This window comes from Miscanthus floridulus, chromosome 11, assembly GCF_019320115.1.
Source record: "Miscanthus floridulus cultivar M001 chromosome 11, ASM1932011v1, whole genome shotgun sequence".
NCBI lineage: Eukaryota > Viridiplantae > Streptophyta > Magnoliopsida > Poales > Poaceae > Miscanthus > Miscanthus floridulus.
This window is the reverse complement of record NC_089590.1, coordinates 50380186-50403284: the sequence shown is the minus strand read 5'-3', so window position 1 is coordinate 50403284 and position 23099 is coordinate 50380186. Positions and strand designations below refer to the sequence as shown.

The window sequence follows — 23099 nt, the reverse complement described above, 5'->3', positions numbered from 1 at the left end:
TCATGTAAGAGTCACGTGTTTCCTTAGATATGGACTTGGTGTCCTAGTTGTATTTGGTTATGTCTCTTTAGATCAGGGTATAAATATAGATTGAGGGGCAATGTAATAAATAATCAATCAATATCAAAACCAATTTTTACTCCTATTTGCATCTACTTACTTTTCGGCGACTTCGTCAATTTGCATATTTTTCCTTTTTACGAGTTCTCATTGATTCGGCGAGTTGCATAGCTTCAGTGCGACCTTCGGCGATTCTTGAGTTCCGTGTGAGTACCTCTTGGCCGTGACTTCCGGGCGTATCGCTGTTGTCAGGACCAAAGTGCTCGTATCTTCATCCTTGTCGATTAATAGGTCAAATCGACTGGTACGCTTTGGATATCGATTCGGGTATTAGTCCTTTGTATTTACAGATCCACTTTTGCATCAACAATAACTAATAGATGGGTGGATCTAAACATCCTCTTGGCTAATTTTTAATAGCTAACTATTATCCCCTATCCCAAATTATAAGTCCTTCTAACTTTTTTTGAGAGTCAAAGAATCTCAAGCTTGACCAAATTTATATATAATAAAATAATAATATTTATGATATTAAATAAGCATCATTAGATTCTTCATTAATTATATTTTTATAGTAATTTTATTTATAATTTTTGGTTAGATGCTTTGACTCTCAAAAAAAAAGTTGGAATTACTTATAATTTGAAATTGAGGGAGTAGACGTGTGGATCTAAAACACTCCCTTAATGCGTGCAAGCAATACGTTAACGTTGGCTTAAGTTAAGTCATGTGCAAGCCAGGCAGTTCGCACTGGAGATATTATTGTTAGCAAACGTTGGGTTAAGAAAAGAAGACTACGCTGTCCAATCCGTCGTCTGGGCAACCAATCAGTGCATGATGGTTGTTAAGCTAACAAAGCCCATGTGCCGATGTGCGTAACATAGATCATCATCACTGTCAAAGACTTCTGATCGATCCGAACTATTTTCGTCGTGCCATATAGGTCATAGGTGCAAACATCCAGTGGCAATACCTCAACATTGCAACTATTAGCATGACTGGAAGCAAACACTGAAACACTTATGCCGGTGTCACGTCCAGACCGAGCCCATGGACTCGACCGGGTCTTGGCATCCGGCGGGAAGAGCAAACATACCGATCCAACAGCACCGCACGACGGTCGACGGCATATCAGACAAATGTACGGTTCATTCACAAATGTACGGTCGACGGCATATTATCAGACAAACATACCGATCCAGTAGCTATGCTGAGGCTGGTAAGTATTTTATCTGAGGATATTCGGCTACTCCGTAGTTATGGCATGTACGGTTCGTTCACAAATCACCTACATATCAGACAATCGTCTTAATCTAAAAAAAATCAGACAATCATGATGCTTATTGCAGTAGCAATGCTTCACAGCTTAAGATACATGAGTGAACGGCAGTCATGTACACTAGGATGGACATATGACCAGGGAAAGGCCGCAGGATTATTGATTCAACATGGTGGAGGTACTTGTGTGTTCCAGAATTCGTCATCGTGCTTGCAAAGATGATACTTCCAGGCGTGAGCTGCAAGACGAGATTCGGTTCAAATTTCAAGACCAGAAAGACACCTATACTCCCATGAATAACCCATCAAAGGATTCACTATCACTTTGCAGATGTAATGCTTAGTTCCAGGCCAAAATATGGCATACTGATGGTAAGAAACAAATTTGGCAGTTTCTGCTGATCAAACTGTTGATAGTAAAAAGACTGGAATCGATGCTAACCCAAAATCATGAACTAGACTTGGTGAGAATAGGTAAATTACTAACAAGAAATGTGTTACGGACTCAGCAAGGTACCAAGTTATATTATGGTTTTCAAACCATAGTTATGGTCATCTAACAGCTCTAGTTGAATTTAGTCTTGTCTTAACCAGTCCAAATTACTCGAAAAAATGCAAGTTCCAGGTTAAGATTGCCATTCTTCAGAAGTTAATAAATGATAAATGAAACAGTATTGGGTGTATTCAGTGTCGCATGACTAGTGTAGTACTGCTCAATAAGTAAAATCTGCCAAGGAGGAAACAAGTTGTCACCTTTTTTTTCAAACGCAAACAAGTTATCACCTTCTAGCCAAAAGCATAAGGGTCGTCAGCATATGGATTCAAGGAACCCTCAGAGAATAATTCACCGAGGTTTGCAGGATGTGCACGGGATCCTGTAGGAACCTGCAGGATGCAGCACATCATAACTGTCAGTGTTGCAAAAACACACAATGTATAGGAAATAATCATGTCTTGATTAGTTGCCCTTAAAAACTTTCTAATTCAACTCCGTTACATGATGAAACACAACACAGCAGAGGTTACTTTGGTTCGATTCAGATGCATTTACTCCATCAGCAATCATAGGCAAAGTAGGAAAACAAGTAGAATTTAATGGTAAATAAAAAACAAAAAAAAAACAGTATGGAAGGAAGCTCGTCAAAATACAGTCTCCTTTGGAAGTATCATGCTTACCACATCTTGAGAAATTGTTAGCTATGTGGTATGATGTCAACTATGAATGTGCTTATGTCACAAACTTTAATAGAAATAGCAATTATAGGAAATTACAAACAACATATGGACCATAGATTAGAAAAAAACTAAAGTTCAAAAAGGATTTCTAAATTTGATTAGAACTCAACAATTGTACATAAAACATTGATCTAACAGAACATAATAAGGTTCACTGAAAATAATGGCATCTTACCTTCCGTTTGGTCTCCAGACTTGCCAACTGGACCTCATGTTCTTTTCTTCCATATGGATCTCTCCTCTTAATCGACGAAACAGAGTATTCCTGAAAAATCTATGCACTTCGTAAGGACTGAGTAACATGTACGAGGCATCATGACGAGCTAAATTAGAAAGGAGAATCAACTGATGTCTCACTTAAACAGGGAAAAAACAAGATAGGAATTTGGACCAGCCTTGTGTTCCAAACATGTTGAAACTTCATATGCATTTTTCTAACAATTTTCAAAAAGCACTTCGCCAAAATCTAGATGGAAAACTACCTTGCGATTTAGCATATTTCCTTAACTATCCTCCTTAGTAATTAAGATAGAAGAACCAAAATGTTTTCTATTTCATTGATTTGTCTAAGAAATTAGTAATACCATTTAGAGAGAATTATGATCAAGATGACAAATATGAAACACAGCTACTAGTACTCCAGAAAATAGGATATACATGCATTGAATGAAGATTTTGTTCAGATATTTGAATGCAACAAAAGTATAAGTAGGATTACAATCAAATGAAAATCACAATGTGCCAAAGCAACCCAGTGCAGAACAGGAGGGCTTGAAACCTACACTTTGTCCATAGTCCATGCATACAAAATAAATCAAAGCATATAATGAATTCAAACAAGACAAACTGACAAAAGTGCACAACAAACCATGCTGCAGTATGTCCATGTAAGATTTAATTTCAGAAATGAAACTAATGGTTATATTTAATTTCTGTTTGAATTAATGATTGCACGGCCAAATTGAAAATTAAAATAACATATTCTTTCATTAGTAGTGCTACTGGACCATATGTGCATTCCAAACATGATACTACTTTAACAATTATGGATGCTTTACACTTGCTTTTCCAAACAACATGAACTAAAAAGCGTCGAAGGGTGTAAAACAGCTATTGCAATCCAATCAGAATAAGGCCCAAATAATTGCGTATGAAATAACAGGCCACAAAGGTGTAGAGCCATAGTAGTGTAATACCATTAAGTTATTTTGTCAATTTGATTCTCTCGGTAGGGGCAGAACACTATGTTAGAAATGCGGAACCTAGAAAAAAATATTTTCTGATTAATGTAGAACCTACAAAAAACTATTTGCACAAGGTATCCATTCCGTGAGACAATTGACCTTACTTAGTGAGAACATATTGACTTCATAATTATGTTCAAGGCTTAGCATGCTATGCAATCAATATACTAAAACAAACATTGAATGCATGTGACATGTACATCACTTAGTTATGAACGTATCCAAACTTGGTGAGTAGACAGAACCTTCTTAGAGTTCACTTCTTGATCAACTTGTTGACTTTCTCCCATTACTTTCCACTGTAATTGTAACAACGCTCTTTGCTTCTCCTCCTGCACCATAGAATGCTTTAAGTATTTACTAAAGTGGCTATCTTCAAAAGTCAAAACGACGAAAATACCAATCAGGCAATCACCACCTTGGACTTCTGAAGCTCCAGTTCCTCCTGCATCCTCTGGCATTCTTCCTCATGACGCATCCTTAGTGATTTTATTTGAAGTTCATGCTCTTTTCTGAGCAATGACAGCCTCTGCATATTTATACAGATTCAATCAGTCTGGAAAACTTCCATGATCAAAGCTTGTTGCAGAATTTGTTACTGACCTCCCTCAATTCATTCTCAGCCTTGAGACTGAATGCGCTGCAGTTCTTCTTTGTGATGAGCCTGGAGAATTGACTCTTTATGCTCATTATCCTGCTGAATTCTCGCCACCTGAATATCAGCAAATCAACCTTCATGGTCATTTCAGGGGGGAAATACACACTTTTAATCAAACTAGCTACTGTGTAGCATTTAATTATATCCTATTTTTGACTCCATGTAAAAAACAGTTAAATAATACTTCTTAAAAAAAATATTAGTATTTCACTAGTTATGCAATGTAGGTCCATAAGTTATAGCAATAACAGTTTGAAAGCCTAAAATTTTACAGGAACATAATTTTAAAATGGTTTATTGGATATCATGCTGTGGAATATCATATCTAAGCTGCTGCGAAACCAAACGGAAACCAAAGTGCTATTGGAGCCTCAAATTTTGTCAGCAGTATGCTATGAGCTGTGTGCCAGATGAATATAATGTAAATCACTAAACCCATCTTCAGTGCTTACCCTAAAGTACCTAGAAATAATCTTTAAACTAATTGACCTTAGGATATTTTGGTATGGTTTTCTTTTTATCAACATGGCAAGGCCATTTAGGAACTGCAATTTGAAGAAAGGAACGCCGAGGACGTCTGGTAACATTTTGATGTACTAAACCTTTTCAGCAGAGAACCCTTAAAAGAAAGTCTCCATGCAAGTCTGTATAAAAATCCAAGCTATCAGCACCTTAACGCATTGGCTTACTTTGTCCAACTATTTCAGCCAATGTTTTCAAGTCGTCCAGTCGAACCTAGTCGCCATGGGACCGACCAGGAGACTAATCGCGATTAGTCGTCGACCAGGCCGATTAGTCGAGCCTAGTTGACCCCTGGTCGTCCTGTATATCAGGACATATATACCTACTATATATATACCTATATATACTATATAGTATACACTATAAAGCAAGCATCAAGACTACATTAGTGTTTAGCTGGTGACTTACTTGTGGGAGTTGTTTTCTTCTCTTTTCTGCCATGTCCAGAGGTCCATATTCCTGTCCCAAACTCCATTTCTTTGCTGACTTGCTGCTGGAAGCCTAAAATACCAAAGAAGACCATAATTAGCAACACTAATGTAGTCTTGATCTTAAAACAGCTCAACAGCAGCACTGCTGCATTAGCAAGCACTACTGCAGTAGCAAATAACTAGCATTTAGCAGTTAGCACATAGCAGACCATAGCAGCCACACAGCCAGCATATTACATAACCAAACAAGTTCAGTACACATAAGCTAAAGTGTTCAACACAGAGTCACAAACATTGACATTTAACAGTCCAACAAAAGTAGGCAACTAGCCATCTAATTAAGCAAATCAACATTAAAATTGAAGCCTCCATCTCCATCTCCAGTTGGTCCATCTCCAGTTTCAGTTGGTGCAGATTCTTCATCCTCCTCCATTGCTATTGCTGAATCTACAGGCTATTGCTGAATCTACATGCTGATCTTGGTCTTCATCAACTTCATCAATATCTTGAGTCACTGTGTTCCTTGGACGCTTCCTGTTCCTAGCATAAGTACGCCTCACAGGGGCAGCAACAGCAGCATGAGTGGCAGCAACAGCAGCCCTAGGCAAGTTACGTCCCTCTAGACCCTGAGTTGCACCAATATCCTCATCCACAACAGCCCAAGTCATAGCATCACCACCACCTTCCTGAACTGGTTCTGGTTCACAATTTTCATTGACCCATTCATTTTCTCAATGAAATTCATCAAGCAAGAGTGGATTGCATCTCTTTCCTTTGGAACCAAGCTCTCTAATTTTTTTAAATCTGTTTTCCATCTTGTGGTTGTAACTGACATATACCAACTTATTTAACCTTTGGTTATCTAATCGATTTCTCTTTTTCGTATGGACCTACACAAAATATAATGCAGAATCACATATCAATATTACTACCATACTTAATTACTCAGCAGTAGTACACTAGCACTTACAACAGAAAATTCACTCCAACTACGCTCGCATCCAGATGCAGCGCAACAAAGGCTAACAGTCCTTTTTGCTAAAAATTCTAACCCTATCAGGCCAAACTGCAAGCTGCAAGCCCAGTAGCCCACATGTCCGCCCAGTTAAACAGGCCAAAAAAACAGAGTAACCAAACTGGTCGTCCCTGTCCTAGTCGGACGACTAATCGCGATTTCTCGTCGACTAATCGGACGACCAGCTTTCTAGTCGAGCTAATCGAGTCGAGCCTCCTAATCGAACACCAGGGACCAATTAGGACGAGTAATCACAATTAATCGCGATTAATCGGACGACTTGAAAACATTGATTTCAGCACCAACATTTTGCATCATTCCATGTCATAACTCATAACACATGCGCTAAGTCTTAAGGAAGAGTAAACTTAATTGCTTAAAATGACGAAAACCAAACTCGTTCACCTTACCATTGTGCCATGTTCCTCCTTAAGGCTAATAGAGGAAGGGCAATAGGCTTGGATTACTTAATTAGATTACAGGAGGAGTTACACGTATATATAGGAGAGCAGGGAGAGCCCAAAGGGCCTGGCCAGCCTGGAGGTGGCGCATAGGACTAAGAGATTACAGCTAAGAGGTAATTAATTCTAACACCCCCCCACAGTCGGAACGTCGTTAGAGCGAACGTTCAGACTGGAGCGGAAATCCATAAATACAGAAGAAGGAAGCCCCTTGGTGAAGACATCGGCGAACTGCAACGTGGTGGGAACATGAAGAACACGGACGGCTCCAATGGCGACCTGTTCCCGGACGAAGTGGAGGTCGATTTCCACGTGCTTGATGCGCTGATGCTGAACGGGGTTGGTGGAGAGGTAGACGGTGCTGACGTTGTCGCAGTAGACGAGGCAGGCAGAATCTAGAGGATGGTGAAGCTCCTGTAGAAGCTGCCGCAGCCAGGAGGCTTCAGCGACACCGTTGGCAACGGCACGGTACTCGGCCACGGCGCTTGACCGAGAAACGGTGGGTTGGCGCTTAGACGACCAGGAAACAAGGCTGCCTCTGAGGAAGACAGCGTAGCCTGAGGTGGAACGACGGGTGTCGGGGCAGTCGGCCCAGTCGGCGTCGATGTACACGACGAGCTGAGTTGGAGCAGATCTGGGAATGACCAGACCATGACCGATAGTGCCCTGAAGGTAGCGAAGAATCCACTTGGCAGCAACAAGATGAACTTCCCGGGGATCATGCATGTGTAGGCAGACTTGTTGGACGGCGTATGCAATGTCAGGCTAGGTGAAGGTCAGGTACTAAAGAGCTCCCACAAGGCTGCGGTAGGCTGTAGGATCATCAACAGAAGGGTCGACATCAGCAGACACTTTGGCACAAGTGTCGATAGGGGTAGAGCATGGTTTACAGTCGCTCATACCGTGTCGAGTGAGAATGTCCAGAGTGTATTGACGTTGTGAGAGAAAGAGAGTATCCCTGTGTCGCTGAACTGCCACGCCGAGAAAGTGGTGCAGGGGACCGAGATCAGTCATGGCAAATTCCTTCTTCAGTGCATCAATCACACGGTGTAGGAGCTGCTCAGAGGAGGCTGTAAGGACAATATCGTCCACATATAGAAGCAAGTAGACTGTCGCGGTGCCACGGCGATATATGAAGAGAGAGGTGTTTGACTTGGCTTCAGTGAAACCCAGTGAGAGCAGAAAAGAGGCAAACCGGCTGTACCATGCTCGCGGTGCCTGCTTTAAGCCGTAGAGGGATCTGTTGAGCTTGCAGACGTGTCCAGGAAGAGCAGGATCAGCAAAGCCAGTGGGTTGAGAGCAATACACTGTTTCTGACAAAGTCCCGTGGAGGAAGGCGTTCTTCACATCAAGTTGATGGATGGGCCAATCCCGAGAGTGAGCCAGAGTGAGGACGGTGCGAACGGTAGCGGGCTTGACGACGGGACTGAAAATCTCATCGTAATCAACTCCGGGGCGCTGTGTGAACCCACGGAGCACCCAACGAGCCTTGTATCTGTCCAAGGAGCCATCAGCATGAAACTTGTGTTTGAAGATCCATTTTTCGGTGACCACATTTGCCTTGGCAGGCCGAGGAACGAGATCCCAAGTGTGGTTGTCCAAGAGGGCAGCAAATTCGTCTTCCATGGCCTGACGCAAGTGCGGATTAGCAAGAGCGTCACGACAGGACCGCGACAGTGGGGACAGAGCCTCGGTGTGTAGAGCAAGGCAAGGCTGCCTGTATCCGGACTTCCCGCGGGTCGCCATGCCATGAGAGTTGGCGATTGGCGGGATGGAGACGGCTCCTGTTGGCAGTGGACGACCACTCTTGTCGTAGCTCGGTGGAGAGGGAATCAAGCCGGAGCATCGAGGAGCCCCAGCGGGGGACTCAGGTGGCGAGCTGGGTGCGGAGGCACGCTGGGTGTAGACGTGGACGACAGGCGGCTTGCTGAAGGAGGAAGCCGGGGGCGCCTGTACAGGGGGCGCCGTGGCCGCCTGTAGAGGGGACGCTGGCGGAGGGGGCGCCGTGGATGCCTGTATAGCGGGCGCTTGTGGAGGGGGAGCCATGGGCGCGGTGAAACCGGGTGGAGACCGGGACGCTGGCGTGCCCGGAGTGGGCACCGAGGCGCCCATTGGTCTGAGTATGGTGAAGCCCGGCGGAGGCGACCTGGATGCCGGTGTGCCCAGTCCCGGCGCCCGGGTGACTGAAGACACCGGCTAGGAGGGGGCCCGCAGAGGTGCAGGCGCTGGCAGGGTGGCAGCGACTCCAGGTGTACCTGCAGGAAGAAAAGGGACCGACGGAGGGTCGTCATCAGTTAGAAAATCCAGTTCGTGTGTAGGCGGTGAGGGCCGACGAAGTGAGAAAGGGAACGTTGTTTCGTCGAAAACGTGGCGAGAGATGATGACACGGTTTGTGGCGAGGTCGAGGCACCTGTAACCCTTGTGATCGGGAGAGTAGCCAATGAAAATGCATAAACAAGAGCGCGGGGCAAGTTTGTGAGGAGTGGTAGCGGTGAGATTAGGGTAGCAGGTGCACCCGAAGGCCCGGAGGTCATGATAGGAAGGGTGAGTGCCATAGAGTGCGAAGAAGGGAGTGCTCATGTTCAGCGTTTTGGTGGGGAGGCGATTTATGAGGTGGGTGGCAGTAGCAAGTGCATCGGCCCAGTAGGAGGGGGGCATGGACGCTTGGAAGAGCAGGGTACGGGTGACATTGTTGGTGGTGCGAAGCATGCGTTCGGCTTTGCCATTTTGCTGCGAGGTGTAGGGGCATGACATGCGGAGAGAAACACCTTTGGCAAGAAAGAAAGCACGAGACGCAGAGTTGTCAAACTCACGACCGTTGTCACATTGCACGGATTTGATGGTACAACCAAACTGAGTGTGCACAGAGGCGAAGAAATTGGAGAGGACAGTAAAAGTGTCGGACTTTAATCGAAGAGGAAAAGTCCAAAGAAAATGAGAGCAATCATCGAGAATAACGAGATAATATTTAAATCCGGATACACTGACAATAGGGGATGTCCACAGGTCACAGTGTATCAGATCGAAATTTTTAGGTGCTCTAGACAAGGAACTAGTAAAAGGCAAGCGAACATGGCGCCCAAGCTGACAGGCATGGCAGATGGAGTCATCTTTAGACTTGCTGCAGATAATGGAAGATGACTGGGCGAGACTCTGAAGGGCAGCCCTGCCAGGGTGGCCGAGACGATGATGCCAGGTAGTTGGAGAAGGAGTGGCCACAAGAGCACAAGGATCAGAAGGCGACGACGGGAGCTGCAAGGTGTAGAGAGGCCCTGAGTTGTTACATCGAAGGAGGGTGTTCCTGGTACGGAGATCCTTCACAGAGACACCAAGAGGGTCAAACTCCACAGAAACAAAGTTATCAGTAGTGAACTTGCGAACAGAAAGAAGATTTTTAATGATGTCAGGACCTATAAGGACATTGTTGAGACGGAAAGGGCCAGGAAGAGTGGAGTATCCAGTGCCAACAACCGGGAGAGTGGCGCCATTTTCCACAACAATGGAGGAAGGAAAAGAGGAGGATGGAGATACGGTAATCATACCAGGGTTGGAGGCAATGTGAGACGAAGCACTCGAGTCGATCACCCAGTCCGAGGAGTTCGGTGGCGGGGTGAGGGTGACGGTGCTGAAGGCGTTAGCGAGGGACTGGGGATCCTACGGTGACCAAGCAAGAGGCGTCGGAGGTGGTGCTGGCGTCTACGTAGGATGAGACGCCTGGGTGGGCACCTGGTGGTATGTCCCAGGAGCCGAAGGGTAGTAGGCTGGAGGCACGCCGGCCACCAGAGTGTGTTGCTGCAGCTGCTGCGACGGAGGCGGGCCGGTGCGGGGAGGTGGACCGCGAGGGCCACCGGGAGTGGACCCGGGCCACATGTGGATGGACCCAGTCCACGAGTTGAGGGAGGGCCACTGGGAACCACCTGGTGAGCCACTGTTCGAGCCGCCTTGGCCACGGCCGCCACGACGACGCCGGCACGGCCACTACCAGACGAGCCCCCCCCTCGGCGTTCTGTTGAGGACGCGGGGTTGCAGACCCAGAGGCCGGCTGGGATGCAGGTGGCTTGCTGGACAAAGAAACGACGAGAGCCGATGGAGGTGCCGAGGGAGGTGCCATGTTGAGCTCGGCCAGGCGCAAGTCAGCGCGGACGTCCGCAAAGGAGGGGAACGGCTTCTGGCGCGTGATGAACTGCGACATGAACTGGAAGCGCTCATTGAGGCCTCACAGTATGTTCAGCACCAGAGTACGGTCATGGACGGGTTCGCCAAGATCGGCAAGGGCATCAGCCATGCCCTTCATCTTGCGGCAGTAGTCGTCGATGGAGAGGGCACCCTGGGAGAGGGTGCGGAACTCAGCGTCGAGGAGCATGGCGCGTGACTCGCGATTGTTCAGGAACTGTTGTTCAATGCCGAGCCACGCTGCCCGAACGGAGATGTCGTCACGCTCATGGATGACGTCCAGAAGGTCGGTGGAGATGGTGTTGAAGATCCAGGAGACGACCACGCAGTCCATGCGGGACCACGCTGGATCGTTGAAGCGGGAGGCGTCACTGAGGACGTGGTCCTTCAACGCGAAGCGGCCGAGGATGAGGAGGACGTAGCCGCGCCACCTGGAGTAGTTGGAGGACTGGAGGTTCAGAACGATCGGAATCAAGTTCTTGATGTTCTGGACAGCGGCAGCCTGGCTGTGCAGATGAGCGATGGCCGCGGCGTCGGAGGAGATGGAGTGATCGTCGCCGTCCTGAGAGTCGTCGTCGTGGAGGGAGTCCGTGCGGAGACGGTCCCGGAGGGCAGCGGCCTGCTGTTCCAGGGCGTCGGCCTGCGCGCGCTCCTTCTCGAGGGCGTCAGCGGCGGCACGAACGCGATCCTGAGCGGCAGCAGCGGACTTGAGGAGGTCGGCCTCCGTCTGAAGCTGCTGGCTGCGTTCGGTGTTGGTGGAGTGCAGGGAGGCGGCCTCCTCCTCCATCTTCTGGGCGGCGGCGAGAGCTTCATCACGAAGCTTGCTAGCGGTAGCCGCGGCGGAGGCGCCGGAGATCGAAGTGGCCATGGGCGCGCGGCTGGGGCGGCACCAGGCGCGTCGACGGGGGCAGCTCCGGGCACGCCGGCGGCAGGGAAGGGTCGCGGGTGAAGGAGCGGGCGCGGCTCGAGGCGGGCGCCGGGAATAGCGGAAGCAGAGGAATCGTAAGTTAGTCTGATACCATAATAGAGGAAGGGCAATAGGCTTGGATTACTTAATTAGATTACAGGAGTTACACGTATATATAGGAGAGCAGGGAGAGCCCAAAGGGCCTGGCCAGCCTGGAGGTGGCGCATAGGACTAAGAGATTACAGCTAAGAGGTAATTAATTCTAACAAAGGCAAATCAAATACCTCTCAGAATCATACTTGTTCTGTGATATCTTTTCGTTGCATTTGTTTTCAATTTCCCTTATGAGCTTTTCTGCCTGAATTTCCAAACATTCATAAAAATTATGGCATAAGAATAACTTGAGCATTCTAGACATCTAGCACAAATAATTTCTGAAATAGAAGCTAACTTACCTTTTCTTTTTCGGCATTAGTAATTTCTATCTTTTCAAGTTCATATTTCTTACGGATTTCATTGATCGCCTGTAAATTTCATTTGCAAAACTGTAACTTATTTGCGATCCAGAAGCCAAAGTACTCCGCAACTAATAGAAATGTAATACCTGGTCATTTTTGAGAGATAGCTCTTCCAAATGCTTGGATAGCTCTATCTTTTCACCTTCAAGCATGAGATCATACTGTTTTTTTGCCTCACTAAGTTGGCACTCTGTTGCAGAAAGTGATGCTTCGACCTGGGCATTGGATTCAAAAGGCTGTGTTAAGTACTTATGTTATCTATAAACCATCACATTATGATATTTAAAAGATCTAAAAAGACACAAACCTGTAATTTCTGGTCCTCCAAAGTCTTCTCTCTTTCTACAGAACAACGATAGAGTTGCTCCTTCTCATCCAGAACACTGCGAAGCTGGTTGATCTGATTCTCAAGTGTATTAACCTGCTGGTCACGCTTAGTTATCTCTCCTTGCAGAGATTCAGCATTATTAGATTTCTCTTCCATAATGGATTGCACTTGGCCTAGAAGCTCCTGATTATCTGATTCTAGCTTCAAAATCTTTTGAAGCAACTCTTGCTGCATATACAATATCATGAGTAAGGAAGCTTACACATCATCAATATTTTTTCAATAGCAAATGAATTTGTAACTGGGCCAGATAGTTGACAAACCTTGTGATTTTCAGCAAGGGTAGAATCTTCTAGCAACTTTTGAATTCTCCCTTGTAGTTCAGAAGCTAATTTTTCTAACTGATTGATGTTTGAGGCAGAAACTTCAGCTTCAGACTCTAATCTTCTGATCTTATCTTCAGCCACTTGGCATTCCTCAACATGTTGAACTATAACAATTTCTTGAGTTCTTTGCAACTCTATGAGTCTGGACTTCAGTTCTTCAATTTCAGTTTTCAGAGCATTGTTTTCTGACGTCAAATCTACATACTGGCTTTGGAGATGTTCAAATTTATCCTTAGAAGATCTTGTCATTAGCATTTTCTCCTCTTGGGCCATTTCATAGAACCTTTCAAATGAAGAAATTGTTAGTCGCTGAATTCTCATTCTTGGTAGTAGGAGAATTCTTACTCTCATCGAGAGAGGATGACACTAGGAGTTGAGGTAATTTTCTTGTCTATTTCTCACACAAGCTCACACAAATGCCATACCAACCTGAAGGGTTGGGGTTACATATTTATAGGATGCTAGCCAACCAAGCATATGTCAAGATGCTAGTCTAAGATGCTAGTCTACGATGCTAATATGTTGTCCTAGCTAAGATGCCGTCCTCTAAGATGCTGTCCTCTAGTCTAAGATGATGTCCTAAAAACAGAAAAACAGCCACAAGGACCATGTGAGTATCACAGCCCCACAAAGACCAGCCACACATGAGACTTATCCATCATTCTCCCCCTAAGTCTTGTGCGTCGTCTTGTGGGAGAGTTGAACCATCCCGGTCCTGGAGCAGAGCTCAAGGAACTTGATCCTCCCAAGGGGTTTGGTGAGCAGGTCCGCAAGCTGGTCCTTGGTGTTGATGTAGCTCGCCTTGATGCTCCCTTCCTCCAAACAGCCTCGGATGAAGTGGTACCTCACCCGGATGTGTTTGCTGCGTTCGTGGAACACGGGGTTCTTTGCCAGGGCCAGAGCGGACTTGCTGTCCACCCTGAGCTCCACCGCTCTAATGTCTCTGCCGAGGAGACCACCAAGCAGTCGAGCGAGCCAGAGCACCTGAGTCGAAGCGGTGGAGGCTGCTATGTACTCGGCCTCGCAGCTGGACAGGGCCACCACCTGCTGCTTGACCGACTGCCAGCTAACGAGGCACTTGCCGAGGAAGAAGAGGATCCCGCTCGTGCTCTTGCTGGTGTCGATATCGCCGGCGTGGTCGCTGTCGCTGTACCCGACGAAGTGTGCCGCCCCAGGGCACCTCGGGTAGTAGAGGCCGTGGTCGAGAGTCCCCGCAACGTAGCGGATGATCCTCTTCACAGCCTGCTGGTGCTCCGTCGTCGGTCGCTGCATGAACCGACTAACGTAGCCGACGGAGAATGCCAAGTCCGGCCGTGTGTGGGCGAGGTAGCAAAGGCTCCCCACAAGACGCCGGTACTGCGTAGCGTCCACCTCCTCCGTCGTGCTGTCGCGGCTCAGCTTCAGCCTCTCCTCCATCGGAGTGAGAGCTGGGTTGCAGTCGGTGAGCCCAGCTAGCTCAACGACGCGCTTGGCGCAGACGGTCTGTCGAAGCGTGATTCCAGAGTCATCCTGGTGCACCTCGATTCCCAGATAGAAGGAGAGAGGCCCCAGGTCACTCATCTGGAAGGTGGCCTTCATCTCTTCCTTGAATGCCGTCACCTCCGCATCCTTGGTGCCGGTGATCACCAAGTCGTCGACATAGACACTTACCAGCAGTGCATTTCCTCCATTGCCCCGTCGGTAGATGGCCGCCTCGTGCGGGCTTTGCTCGAAGCCCATCCCCTTTAGCGTGGAATCCAACTTGGCATTCCACGCCCTCGGTGCCTGCCGCAAGCCATAGAGGGCCTTGCGCAGGCGGAGCACCTTGCCCTCCTTGCCGGGGATCGCAAATCCCGGCGGCTGGTGCACGTAGACCTCCTCCTTCAAGTCGCCGTTAAGGAACGCCGACTTGACGTCCATGTGATGAACACGCCAGCCCTCCTGGGCAGCTAGCGCAAGGAGGAGTCGCACGGACTCCATCCGTGCCACGGGAGCAAATACGTCGTCGAAGTCGACCCCCTCCTGCTGCACGAAACCTCGTGCCACCAACCGAGCCTTGTGCTTGACGATGGCACCGGCTTCATCCCTCTTCAGCTTGTACACCCACTTAAGGGTGATCGCGCGATGACCACGAGGAAGGTCAGCAAGCTCCCAGGTGCGGTTCTTCTCAACCGCATCCATCTCCAACTGCATCACGGCGCGCCATGCCGCGTGTCTCTCGGCCTCTGCAAACGACCGAGGCTCGCCGTCGTCACACGTAAGGTGCAACTGCGCCTCCAGGTCGTGAGGCACCGGTCCCGGCACCGGCTGGTCGCCGAGAAGGTTCTCCATCGTACGGTACCGCAACGGCTCGCCGTCGTGGTACGCGTCGACGCGCTCCTCGTTGTGAGAGAGCGGAGTAGCGAGCTCAACCGGGCCGTGCTCGACACGAGCTGGTGGTGGAGTAGACGTGCCCGGAGTGGTGCCTGTCGGTGCTGGAGTGCGTGGCGTTGCCAGCTGTGGTGGAGCCGGCAAAGAACTCATCGCAGCCGAGGTCCTGGCTGGAGAGCGTGGTGCTGTCGGAGTAGCAGGCGCCGGGGTCGGTGGAGGCTCGGGGACTGGGGTAGACGCGCTCGCCGAAGAAGAGCCTCCTACTCCCCCAGCTCCCTCGAAGTGGACGTACTCGACAGAGATGTCGTCGTACGTCGGAGCCGAGCCGTCGTCCACCGCCTTGTCCCACGCCCATCCTCGCCCTTCGTCGAACACAATGTCGCGCGTCGTGCGCACACGCTGTGTCTTCGGGTCGAGGATGCGGTAGGCCTTCGAGCCCTCCGCGTAGCCGATGAACACTCCCGGAGTGCTCCTGTCGTCGAGCTTGCTGATGTGGCCAAGCTCCTTGGCGAACGCGAGGCAGCCGAAGACCCGCAAGTGGGAGACCGCCGGCTTGTGCCCATGCCAAGCCTCGTACGACGTCCTGCCGTCGAGCGCCTTGGTAGGCGAGCGGTTGAGGATGTAGACAGCCAACACCACCGCCTCTCCCCAGAAGACAGCCGGCATCCCCCTCTGCTTGAGAAGGGCCCGAGCCATCCCCACAACCGTCTGGTTGCGCCGCTCGACGACGCCGTTCTGCTGCGGGCTGTACGGCGCGGAGTAGTGGCGCTGAATGCCCTCATCAGCGCAATACGACGCGAATTCAGCCACCGTGAATTCGCCGCCGTTGTCGGTGCGCAGCACGCACAGCTTGCGGACGCACTCCGCCTCCGCAGCAGCCTGCGCGTGCCTGATGGCGTCCGCAGCCTCTCCCTTGCTGCCGAGGACCATCACCCACATGTAGCGGGAGAAGTCGTCGACGAGCAGCAGGAAGTAGCGTCGTCCCCCCGGTGTGGCCGGTGTCACCGGGCCACATAAGTCCCCGTGCACGAGCTCGAGCCTCTCCTTGGCTCGAAAGCTCGCCCGCTGGGGAAAGGGGAGTCGCCTCTGCTTCGTCAACACGCAGACGTCGCAGAGCTGCTCCACATGGTCGAGGCACGGCAGGCCTCGCACCATCTCCATGGCACTGAGCCGCTTCAGGGCCTCGAAGTGAAGGTGCCCGAAACGCTCGTGCCACTGCCACGCCTCGTCGTCCCGACGAGCAGCGAGACAGAGGGGTTGTGCCACCTGCACGTTAAGGACGTAGAGTCGATTTGCACTTCTGGATACCTTAGCAAGAAGGCGACGACGGCAATCCCAAATCCTCATGACTCCGTCCTCAACCACCACGCGCGAACCGTTCTCATCCAGCTGTCCCAAGCTGATGATGGAGTTCCTCAACGCGGGGATGTAGTAGACTCCGGTGAGCAGCCTGTGCTCACCAGACACGGCGGTGAAGATGATGGAGCCGACGCCCTTGATCTCCACGCCGGAGGCATCCCCAAACTTGACGGAGCCTCGGACGCTAGAGTCAAGCTCGGTGAAGAACTCCCGTCGACCGGTCATGTGATGGGTGGCGCCGGTGTCGAGGCACCACCCGTCAGTCTTGTCGTTGCCGGAGCTGTCGCCGAGGAGGGCGTGTGCTTTTGGCTCGTCAAGGTGGAGGAGAGCCGCTGCGGCCGGTGCCGCTGGAGGTAGCTCGATGCTAGCATGTGTCATGAACAGAGCCGGCTCCTCCTCTGCCTGTGCGACGTGGGCCTGGCCGCGTCGTGGCTGTCGACAGTCCTTGGCCCAATGGCCAAGCTGGCCGTAGTTGCGGCAGGCGTCGTCTCGTGCCGGCTTATGCCTGTCGACGGCGCCGCCCTGGGCGCCTCCGCGGGCATCACCCTCGGCACGTCCTCGCGCCTCGGCCTGGGCGTCTCTGCGCGCCTTGCATGGCTTGCCACGCTTGCGGCCGCCTGTCGCGGAAGAAGGCTCCCCCTTCCTCCGGTCACCTTGGCTGGCAAGCCACTGCTCCCGAGTGAGAAGGAGCTTCCCGCCAGTGGTGATGGGCCCCGAGAGGGACTGTGGCTCATCGCTGTCAACGACCTTGAGGCGACCTATCGCCTCCTCGATCGACATCGTGGAGAGATCCAGCAGAGACTCGATCGAGCGAGCCATCTGTTTATACTTCTCGGGAACGCAGCAGAAGAGCTTTTCGACAGCTCTCTCCTCGCCGTAGGTGTCGTCGCCGAACTGCACCATCTTCTGCAACAGAGTGTTGACACGGAGAGCAAAGTCATCAACGTCCTCACCTGGCTTGAAGGCCAGGTTCTCCCACTCCTTGCGAAGTGCCTGCAGTGTGGACTTGCGGGCGCGGTCGTTGCCGATGCGTGCCGCAGCGATGGCGTCCCAAGCCTCCTTGGCAGTCCGCTTGCTGGTAAGCGAGAACTGCATTTCGGGCGGGACTGCAGCGATGAGAGCATCCAGCGCCCGTCGATCTGGGTCGTAGTCGACGTCGCCGTACCGGACTGCCTCCCACATGTGCCGCACCTGGAGCTTTACCCTCATCACCGCAGCCCACTCGACGTAGTTGGTCTTGGTGAGGGTAGGCCACTCACCGCCGGGACCAACGTCTCTGACAACGGCCTGGAGCCCGTGGTAACCACGGTACCGATCCGGGGAGAGAGAGCCACGCTGCCTGTGAAGGCCGTGCTCTCCATCGACCCGTCGGTACCGATCCGGGGAGAGAGAGCCACGCTGCCTGTGAAGGCCGCGCTCTCCATCGACCCGTCCGCCACCGTTGCCGTGCGCGCCTCCTCCAGGAGCGCCACCGGCGCGTCCGCGCCTGTCTGGGCTGCCGCCGCGCTCGTGGGCGTGCGCGGCTGCCCCAGGAGCGCCACCGCCGTGCGCGCCTCCTCCAGGAGCGCCGCCAGCGCGTCCGCGCCTGTCTGGGCTGCCGCCACGCTCGTGGACGTGCGCGGCTGCCCACTGCGCCGCCCGCGCTCGCGCTGCCTCCCTCTCTAGCAGCTCGAGGTCCGCGTCGGCGGTGTCGTCAGCGGAAATGGAGCTGCCGATGCTGCCGCGCAGAGCCTCGACCTCCGCCGCCGCCGCACGCGCTGCATTCGCCGCCGCCGCTGCTTCCGCCTCCACTCTGGCTGCTGCCAGCTCCGCCGCTGCCAGCCTCGACGCCCTTGCCGCCGCCGTAGCGGTCTCTGCCGCCGCTCGCTCGCGTTCCTCTGCCGCGGCAAGTTCGGCCTCCTGCCGACGCCGCGTGCTCGAGGCGACGGAGCGCTAAGACTGCCCTGCGGACATGACGCGCTACCGGGGGACTGCTGCGTGGGGAGAGGGCTGCTTCAGACGAGCTGCTGCTCGTCTGCGCGGGGGAGGAGTGAACAGGAGCGGCCGGAGGAGCTGGTGCTGCCAACAGCTGGGGCTGTTGTGGGGCTAGGAGAGAAGATGAGCAAGAGATGCTCAGGCTACAGGATAATACGGCTCCGATACCAGTTGTTAGTCGCTGAATTCTCACTCTTGGTAGTAGGAGAATTCTTACTCTCATCGAGAGAGGATGACACTAGGAGTTGGGGCAATTTTCTTGTCTATTTCTCACACAAGCTCACACAAATGCCATACCAACCTGAGGGGTTGGGGTTACATATTTATAGGCTGCTAGCCAGCCAAGCATATGCTAAGATGCTAGTCTAAGATGCTAGTCTATGATGCTAATATGCTGTCCTAGCTAAGATGTTGTCCTCTAGTCTAAGATGTTGTCCTCTAAGATATTGTCCTCTAGTCTAAGATGCTGTCCTAAAAACAGAAAAACAGCCACAAGGACCATGTGAGTATCACAGCCCCACAAAGACCAGCCACACATGAGACTTATCCATCAGAAATTAGCCTAGACACATGACTTGACACAGAGGCATGCTCTTTATCTAGCTCAGTTACTTTAACCATGAAGCTGCTAAGCAATTCCTTAAGATCCGTATTGTCCTGGCATAGTTGTTTAATTTCCAGAATGTGTCCCTTATTCATAAGCTCCAAGCTGTTCTTTTCACTTTCACTGCTTGCTAGGTTTCCTTTCAGGCTGATACAATCGTACAAACATCATCTTTTAGTTTCAGCTCTTGCTCCATGCATCGCAAGCGGGAGTCAAGACATATCAAGCGGGATTTATTTTCCTCAACTGAACCCTCCAACTGCTTGATGAGGGAATCTGCGTATATAAGTTCAGTTATATTATTCAGGTTAATACTGTTGCATGTTAGGCACACCTCAAAGTGGAAACCACTGGATGAAATATCGTATTCCATTTCCTCAAACTCCCACCACAGTTTGGGAATGAAACAAGTGGGATATTAAAATGAATAGAAAAAGGAACCAAAGAAGTCAGCAATTTTATGGACTTATTCATCACATTTCTACTTTTCTACTACTTGCCCATTCCCAGCTACTTTGTTCCTGTATCCTATTGATGCAGTTTAATTATATGACCAATACCAATTCTGACACATCATTTGTTACAGAAAATTTAACTTATACCTTTTTCCTTTATCGTAGTATCATTTGAATACAGTCGTTCCTTGTAACTTTGATCCATCTCTTCTTTCTCTTGTTTGATCTGCAACATCTCCTGTCGCCCTAAAATTAACAGGACAAGAGACTTTATTGTCACATTATTTCAGAAACACTTAGAACATTGCAGATTATTGTTTACTCAGATATTAATGTATCATTTTTTTTCTCGAACACGCAGGAGAGCTGCGTATCATTGTATTAATAGAAGAAGAGAGTCATACATAGACCCAAACCCACACACACCACACACTAGTACATGGAAACTAAATCACCGGTTAAAACAAAAGGACGACGCAACAACTACAGCAGCCCATTAGGCTGCTCCTCCGGCAGTGAGAAGGGAGATCCCTTTTGCCCCTGCCAGGCTCCACCAATGGGCCTCTTCCCTTGCCAAAGCCAGAACCATATTAACATTTGGGGTTGCACCATTGAAAACGCAGTCATTTCTATGCCGCAAAATGCTCCAGGCTCCCAGAATGACTAGAGAATTCAGACCCTTCCTCAGATCTCCACTAGCAGCATTATCAACTTTTCTCCACCATTCATCAAAGGAATGATCAAAAGGTTGTGGAGCAAGTGATGCAACGCCAAAATGTGACAGGAGGGAGAACCAATATTAATGTATCATATCAGTGTACGCAAAGGTACAGAACATATGCGCAGTTTATAGTATAAGGTCACTAAGTTGTTGATTCTAAACAGATCTCCATTAACTTGTGCTGGTTGTGGATTGTTCAGAGACCGACCAACCTGAAATTATCTTTTGTTCCGCATCCTCCAGTTTTGTTGATAAACCACGCAACAGGCAGTTGAATTCATCCAGATCTTTGGAATTCTTCCCAAGCATCTCCTCAAAAAACTTCTTATCTTCCTCAGCTGTAAGTGTATTGTTTCACCAGTGACCAGTCAAATTTGAACAACAGTTGGGCAAAGTAAATGTCACCATAACTTACCTTGTTCTGTCTGACTAGCGAGCTGCTGCAGTGTTTCAGTCAGTTGATCACACAAGGTCTTTGTTGAGGAGAGTTTCGAATCTAATCCCTGCCAGAGCTTCGAATCTTCAGTCTGCTTCACCTTAAGCTTTGCATTTTCATTCACAGCTTGTTGAAGTTTTCCCTCTAAAAGGTTTATCTGTTCTGTTGCTCTTCTCAATTTGACATGCTGAATTCATATAAAACGATATGCATCAGTAATAAGAAATATTGACGAAGACCAAAATAATAGTTGGTGTAGAAAAACAATGATACATGCCTATAAAGTATAAACTCACTTCACACTTGAGCCAATTTAACCTATTGCACCAGAACATTTGCAACATGAAAGGTAACTGAGCAATGCCATATACTGTGTCACTCTGAATTTAATAGCACTATCCGCACCAAACAGATGTTTCTTATTAAAACACATAATAGATTCCTAAGAGGCAATGTCTCTTATCTAGTTAAGTTCAGGATCAGCACAAAAGAAGAACATACAGAACAAAACAGTGACAAATGGGAAGGTGGACTTCCCAGATTTTGCAAGTGAGCAATGTTCAGAGCTCTTTCACAGGAAAAATATGAATTCAAAGAGTACATGCATCCAGAAAATAATTAGAGTGATCCTTTTTTTTACACAAATGAGAGTGACTCCGGTGATACTGAAAAGGCACAATATCCAATTCCAACATACCAAAGGTCAAATTACTCAACACAAAATATATATGTAACTTTCAGGGAAATAAACAAGGGAAACACTGCAAAGAGAGAGTAAAATCACGAGCTGCAGACTAACTATAGAGAGTGCAGGCTTCGACTTTGAACAACCGGGGTAAACTTCAGGAATGATTCCAATTTATGCAATCGAATCATACGAGCTATATATTGAGCCAGTAAAGTTCCACCATAAGGCAAAAACGTTGCAAAATGTTGAGAAATCATACCGCCATTTCTAGATCAGTCTTCACTGAAGCCTGCTCCTTGACCAGTTTCTCTGCAACCAAACAAAAATTCTAAGAGAAATCAGTAATGACACATAGATTAATGTAGCTTGTCAAACCAAAGTGGAGGCAAAAACGAAATCAGAACCTGCTGTGATCTTAAGATTGGCGAAGCTCCCATACGAAGTACCCCCAGTATCCGGGGAGGGCCTGGGGTTTGCGGCCTTCATGGCCGTCGAGGCGGATCCAGCAAGGGATCGGAACCCCTCGAGACTCCTAAGACCCGATAGCTTCTGCATCCTGTCAACGGTGGCGGACCCAATACGAGGACATGGGTGAAAAGTTAGTAGGCATCAAATAGCCAAATAGCTTAGGGTTTGGGTGCTCGGTTTCGCACAATCGCAGGGCAGGAAGGGAAGAGAAGGGGTGGGAATACCTGATGGGTGCTCGTCGCCGGAGAAGGGACCGACGAAGGCCTCGGCACCTGGCGTAGGGCGGCGGCGGTAGCCCACACCCAGTCTTCGCAGAGAGAGAGAGAGAGAGAGAGAGAGAGAGAGAGAGCACCGAGCACGCGGGTGATGGTGAATCGTGAATGGGGAATTGGGGATGTGGGGGAAGAAAGCGATCAAGCGCGCGCGCACGCGGGGTGAAGTTAAACGAAAGCGGCGCGCGGCGGACGGCGGCAGTACAGTCGGTTGTTCGGCCCAGGCGGAGTGCCAGCCCGCGGGCCTTCTCCTGGGCCTTCTTTTTCATTTTCTTTTTGCAATTTCTCTTTTTGATATTTCTTTCTTTCTCTTTTTATTTTTATTTTTCCTTCTTTATTCTTTCCGTGGGCGTTACGTTGCCAATGGTCAGCGAAACATTTTGGTTTCAAATAATTGAAACAACACGCTGTTCGCTTCAATTTATTGGCCCGGTTTATCAGCTATGTTATAGTGTTTTTCTATCACAACAAAACAACGTCGGTCGGTTTATCAGCCGTAAAAACCATCGGCCGAATACCTCCATCCTAAAAAGAATGCAACTATGGGTTGCGTGCC

General features: G+C 49.4%; 3 protein-coding genes across 5 annotated transcripts; all 3 read right to left on the bottom strand.

Moving 5' to 3' along the window:
* Positions 1-1191: 1191 nt before the first annotated feature.
* On the bottom strand, positions 1192-13840 carry LOC136490687 (synaptonemal complex protein ZEP1-like). 3 transcript variants are annotated; one of them, XM_066486891.1, is made up of 12 exons: positions 13155-13840; positions 12811-13059; positions 12590-12718; positions 12441-12509; positions 12285-12343; positions 5407-5499; positions 4422-4530; positions 4237-4347; positions 4064-4150; positions 2750-2848; positions 2092-2223; positions 1192-1577 (listed from the first exon to the last, which is right to left on the bottom strand). In XM_066486891.1, the coding sequence occupies exons 1-11, from the start codon at positions 13566-13568 to the stop codon at positions 2125-2127; spliced, it is 1518 nt and encodes a 505-aa protein (XP_066342988.1). In that variant the 5' UTR covers positions 13569-13840; the 3' UTR covers positions 1192-1577; positions 2092-2124. The 3 variants fall into 3 exon arrangements, with proteins under 3 accessions (XP_066342988.1, XP_066342986.1, XP_066342987.1); XM_066486889.1 differs by having other exon boundaries at positions 12270-12343; positions 13155-13838; XM_066486890.1 differs by having other exon boundaries at positions 2750-2839; positions 12270-12343; positions 13155-13835.
* On the bottom strand, positions 8791-12250 carry LOC136490688 (uncharacterized). Its single transcript, XM_066486892.1, has one exon. It carries the CDS (start codon positions 11944-11946, stop codon positions 11122-11124), a length of 825 nt encoding a protein of 274 aa, XP_066342989.1. The 5' UTR covers positions 11947-12250; the 3' UTR covers positions 8791-11121.
* Positions 13841-18056: 4216 nt separating the features above from the next.
* LOC136490689 (synaptonemal complex protein ZEP1-like) lies at positions 18057-22664 on the bottom strand. Its single transcript, XM_066486893.1, has 7 exons — positions 22496-22664; positions 22208-22359; positions 22063-22112; positions 21095-21302; positions 20892-21017; positions 20106-20204; positions 18057-19779 (listed from the first exon to the last, which is right to left on the bottom strand). Exons 2-7 carry the CDS (start codon positions 22356-22358, stop codon positions 19646-19648), a joined length of 768 nt encoding a protein of 255 aa, XP_066342990.1. The 5' UTR covers position 22359; positions 22496-22664; the 3' UTR covers positions 18057-19645.
* Between the last annotated feature and the right edge of the window lie 435 nt (positions 22665-23099).

Bases quoted from the DNA above. Each gene is read 5' to 3' on its own strand.
- LOC136490687 (XM_066486889.1), bottom strand. From the start codon at position 13,568: ATGAGAGTAAGAATTCTCCTACTACCAAGAATGAGAATTCAGCGACTA. The intron at 4,531-5,406 runs GTAAGTCACCAG...GCTGATATTCAG, and splicing joins GAAGAAAACAACTCCCACAA to GTGGCGAGAATTCAGCAGGA. The intron at 2,849-4,063 runs GTTCTGTCTACT...CGAAGTGCATAG, and splicing joins AAGAAGTGAACTCTAAGAAG to ATTTTTCAGGAATACTCTGT.
- LOC136490688 (XM_066486892.1), bottom strand. From the start codon at position 11,946: ATGGCCACTTCGATCTCCGGCGCCTCCGCCGCGGCTACCGCTAGCAAG.
- LOC136490689 (XM_066486893.1), bottom strand. From the start codon at position 22,358: ATGCAGAAGCTATCGGGTCTTAGGAGTCTCGAGGGGTTCCGATCCCTT. The intron at 22,113-22,207 runs GTTCTGATTTCG...GTTTGGTTGCAG, and splicing joins CAATCTTAAGATCACAGCAG to AGAAACTGGTCAAGGAGCAG. The intron at 21,303-22,062 runs GTATGATTTCTC...ATATGAATTCAG, and splicing joins AGACTGATCTAGAAATGGCG to CATGTCAAATTGAGAAGAGC.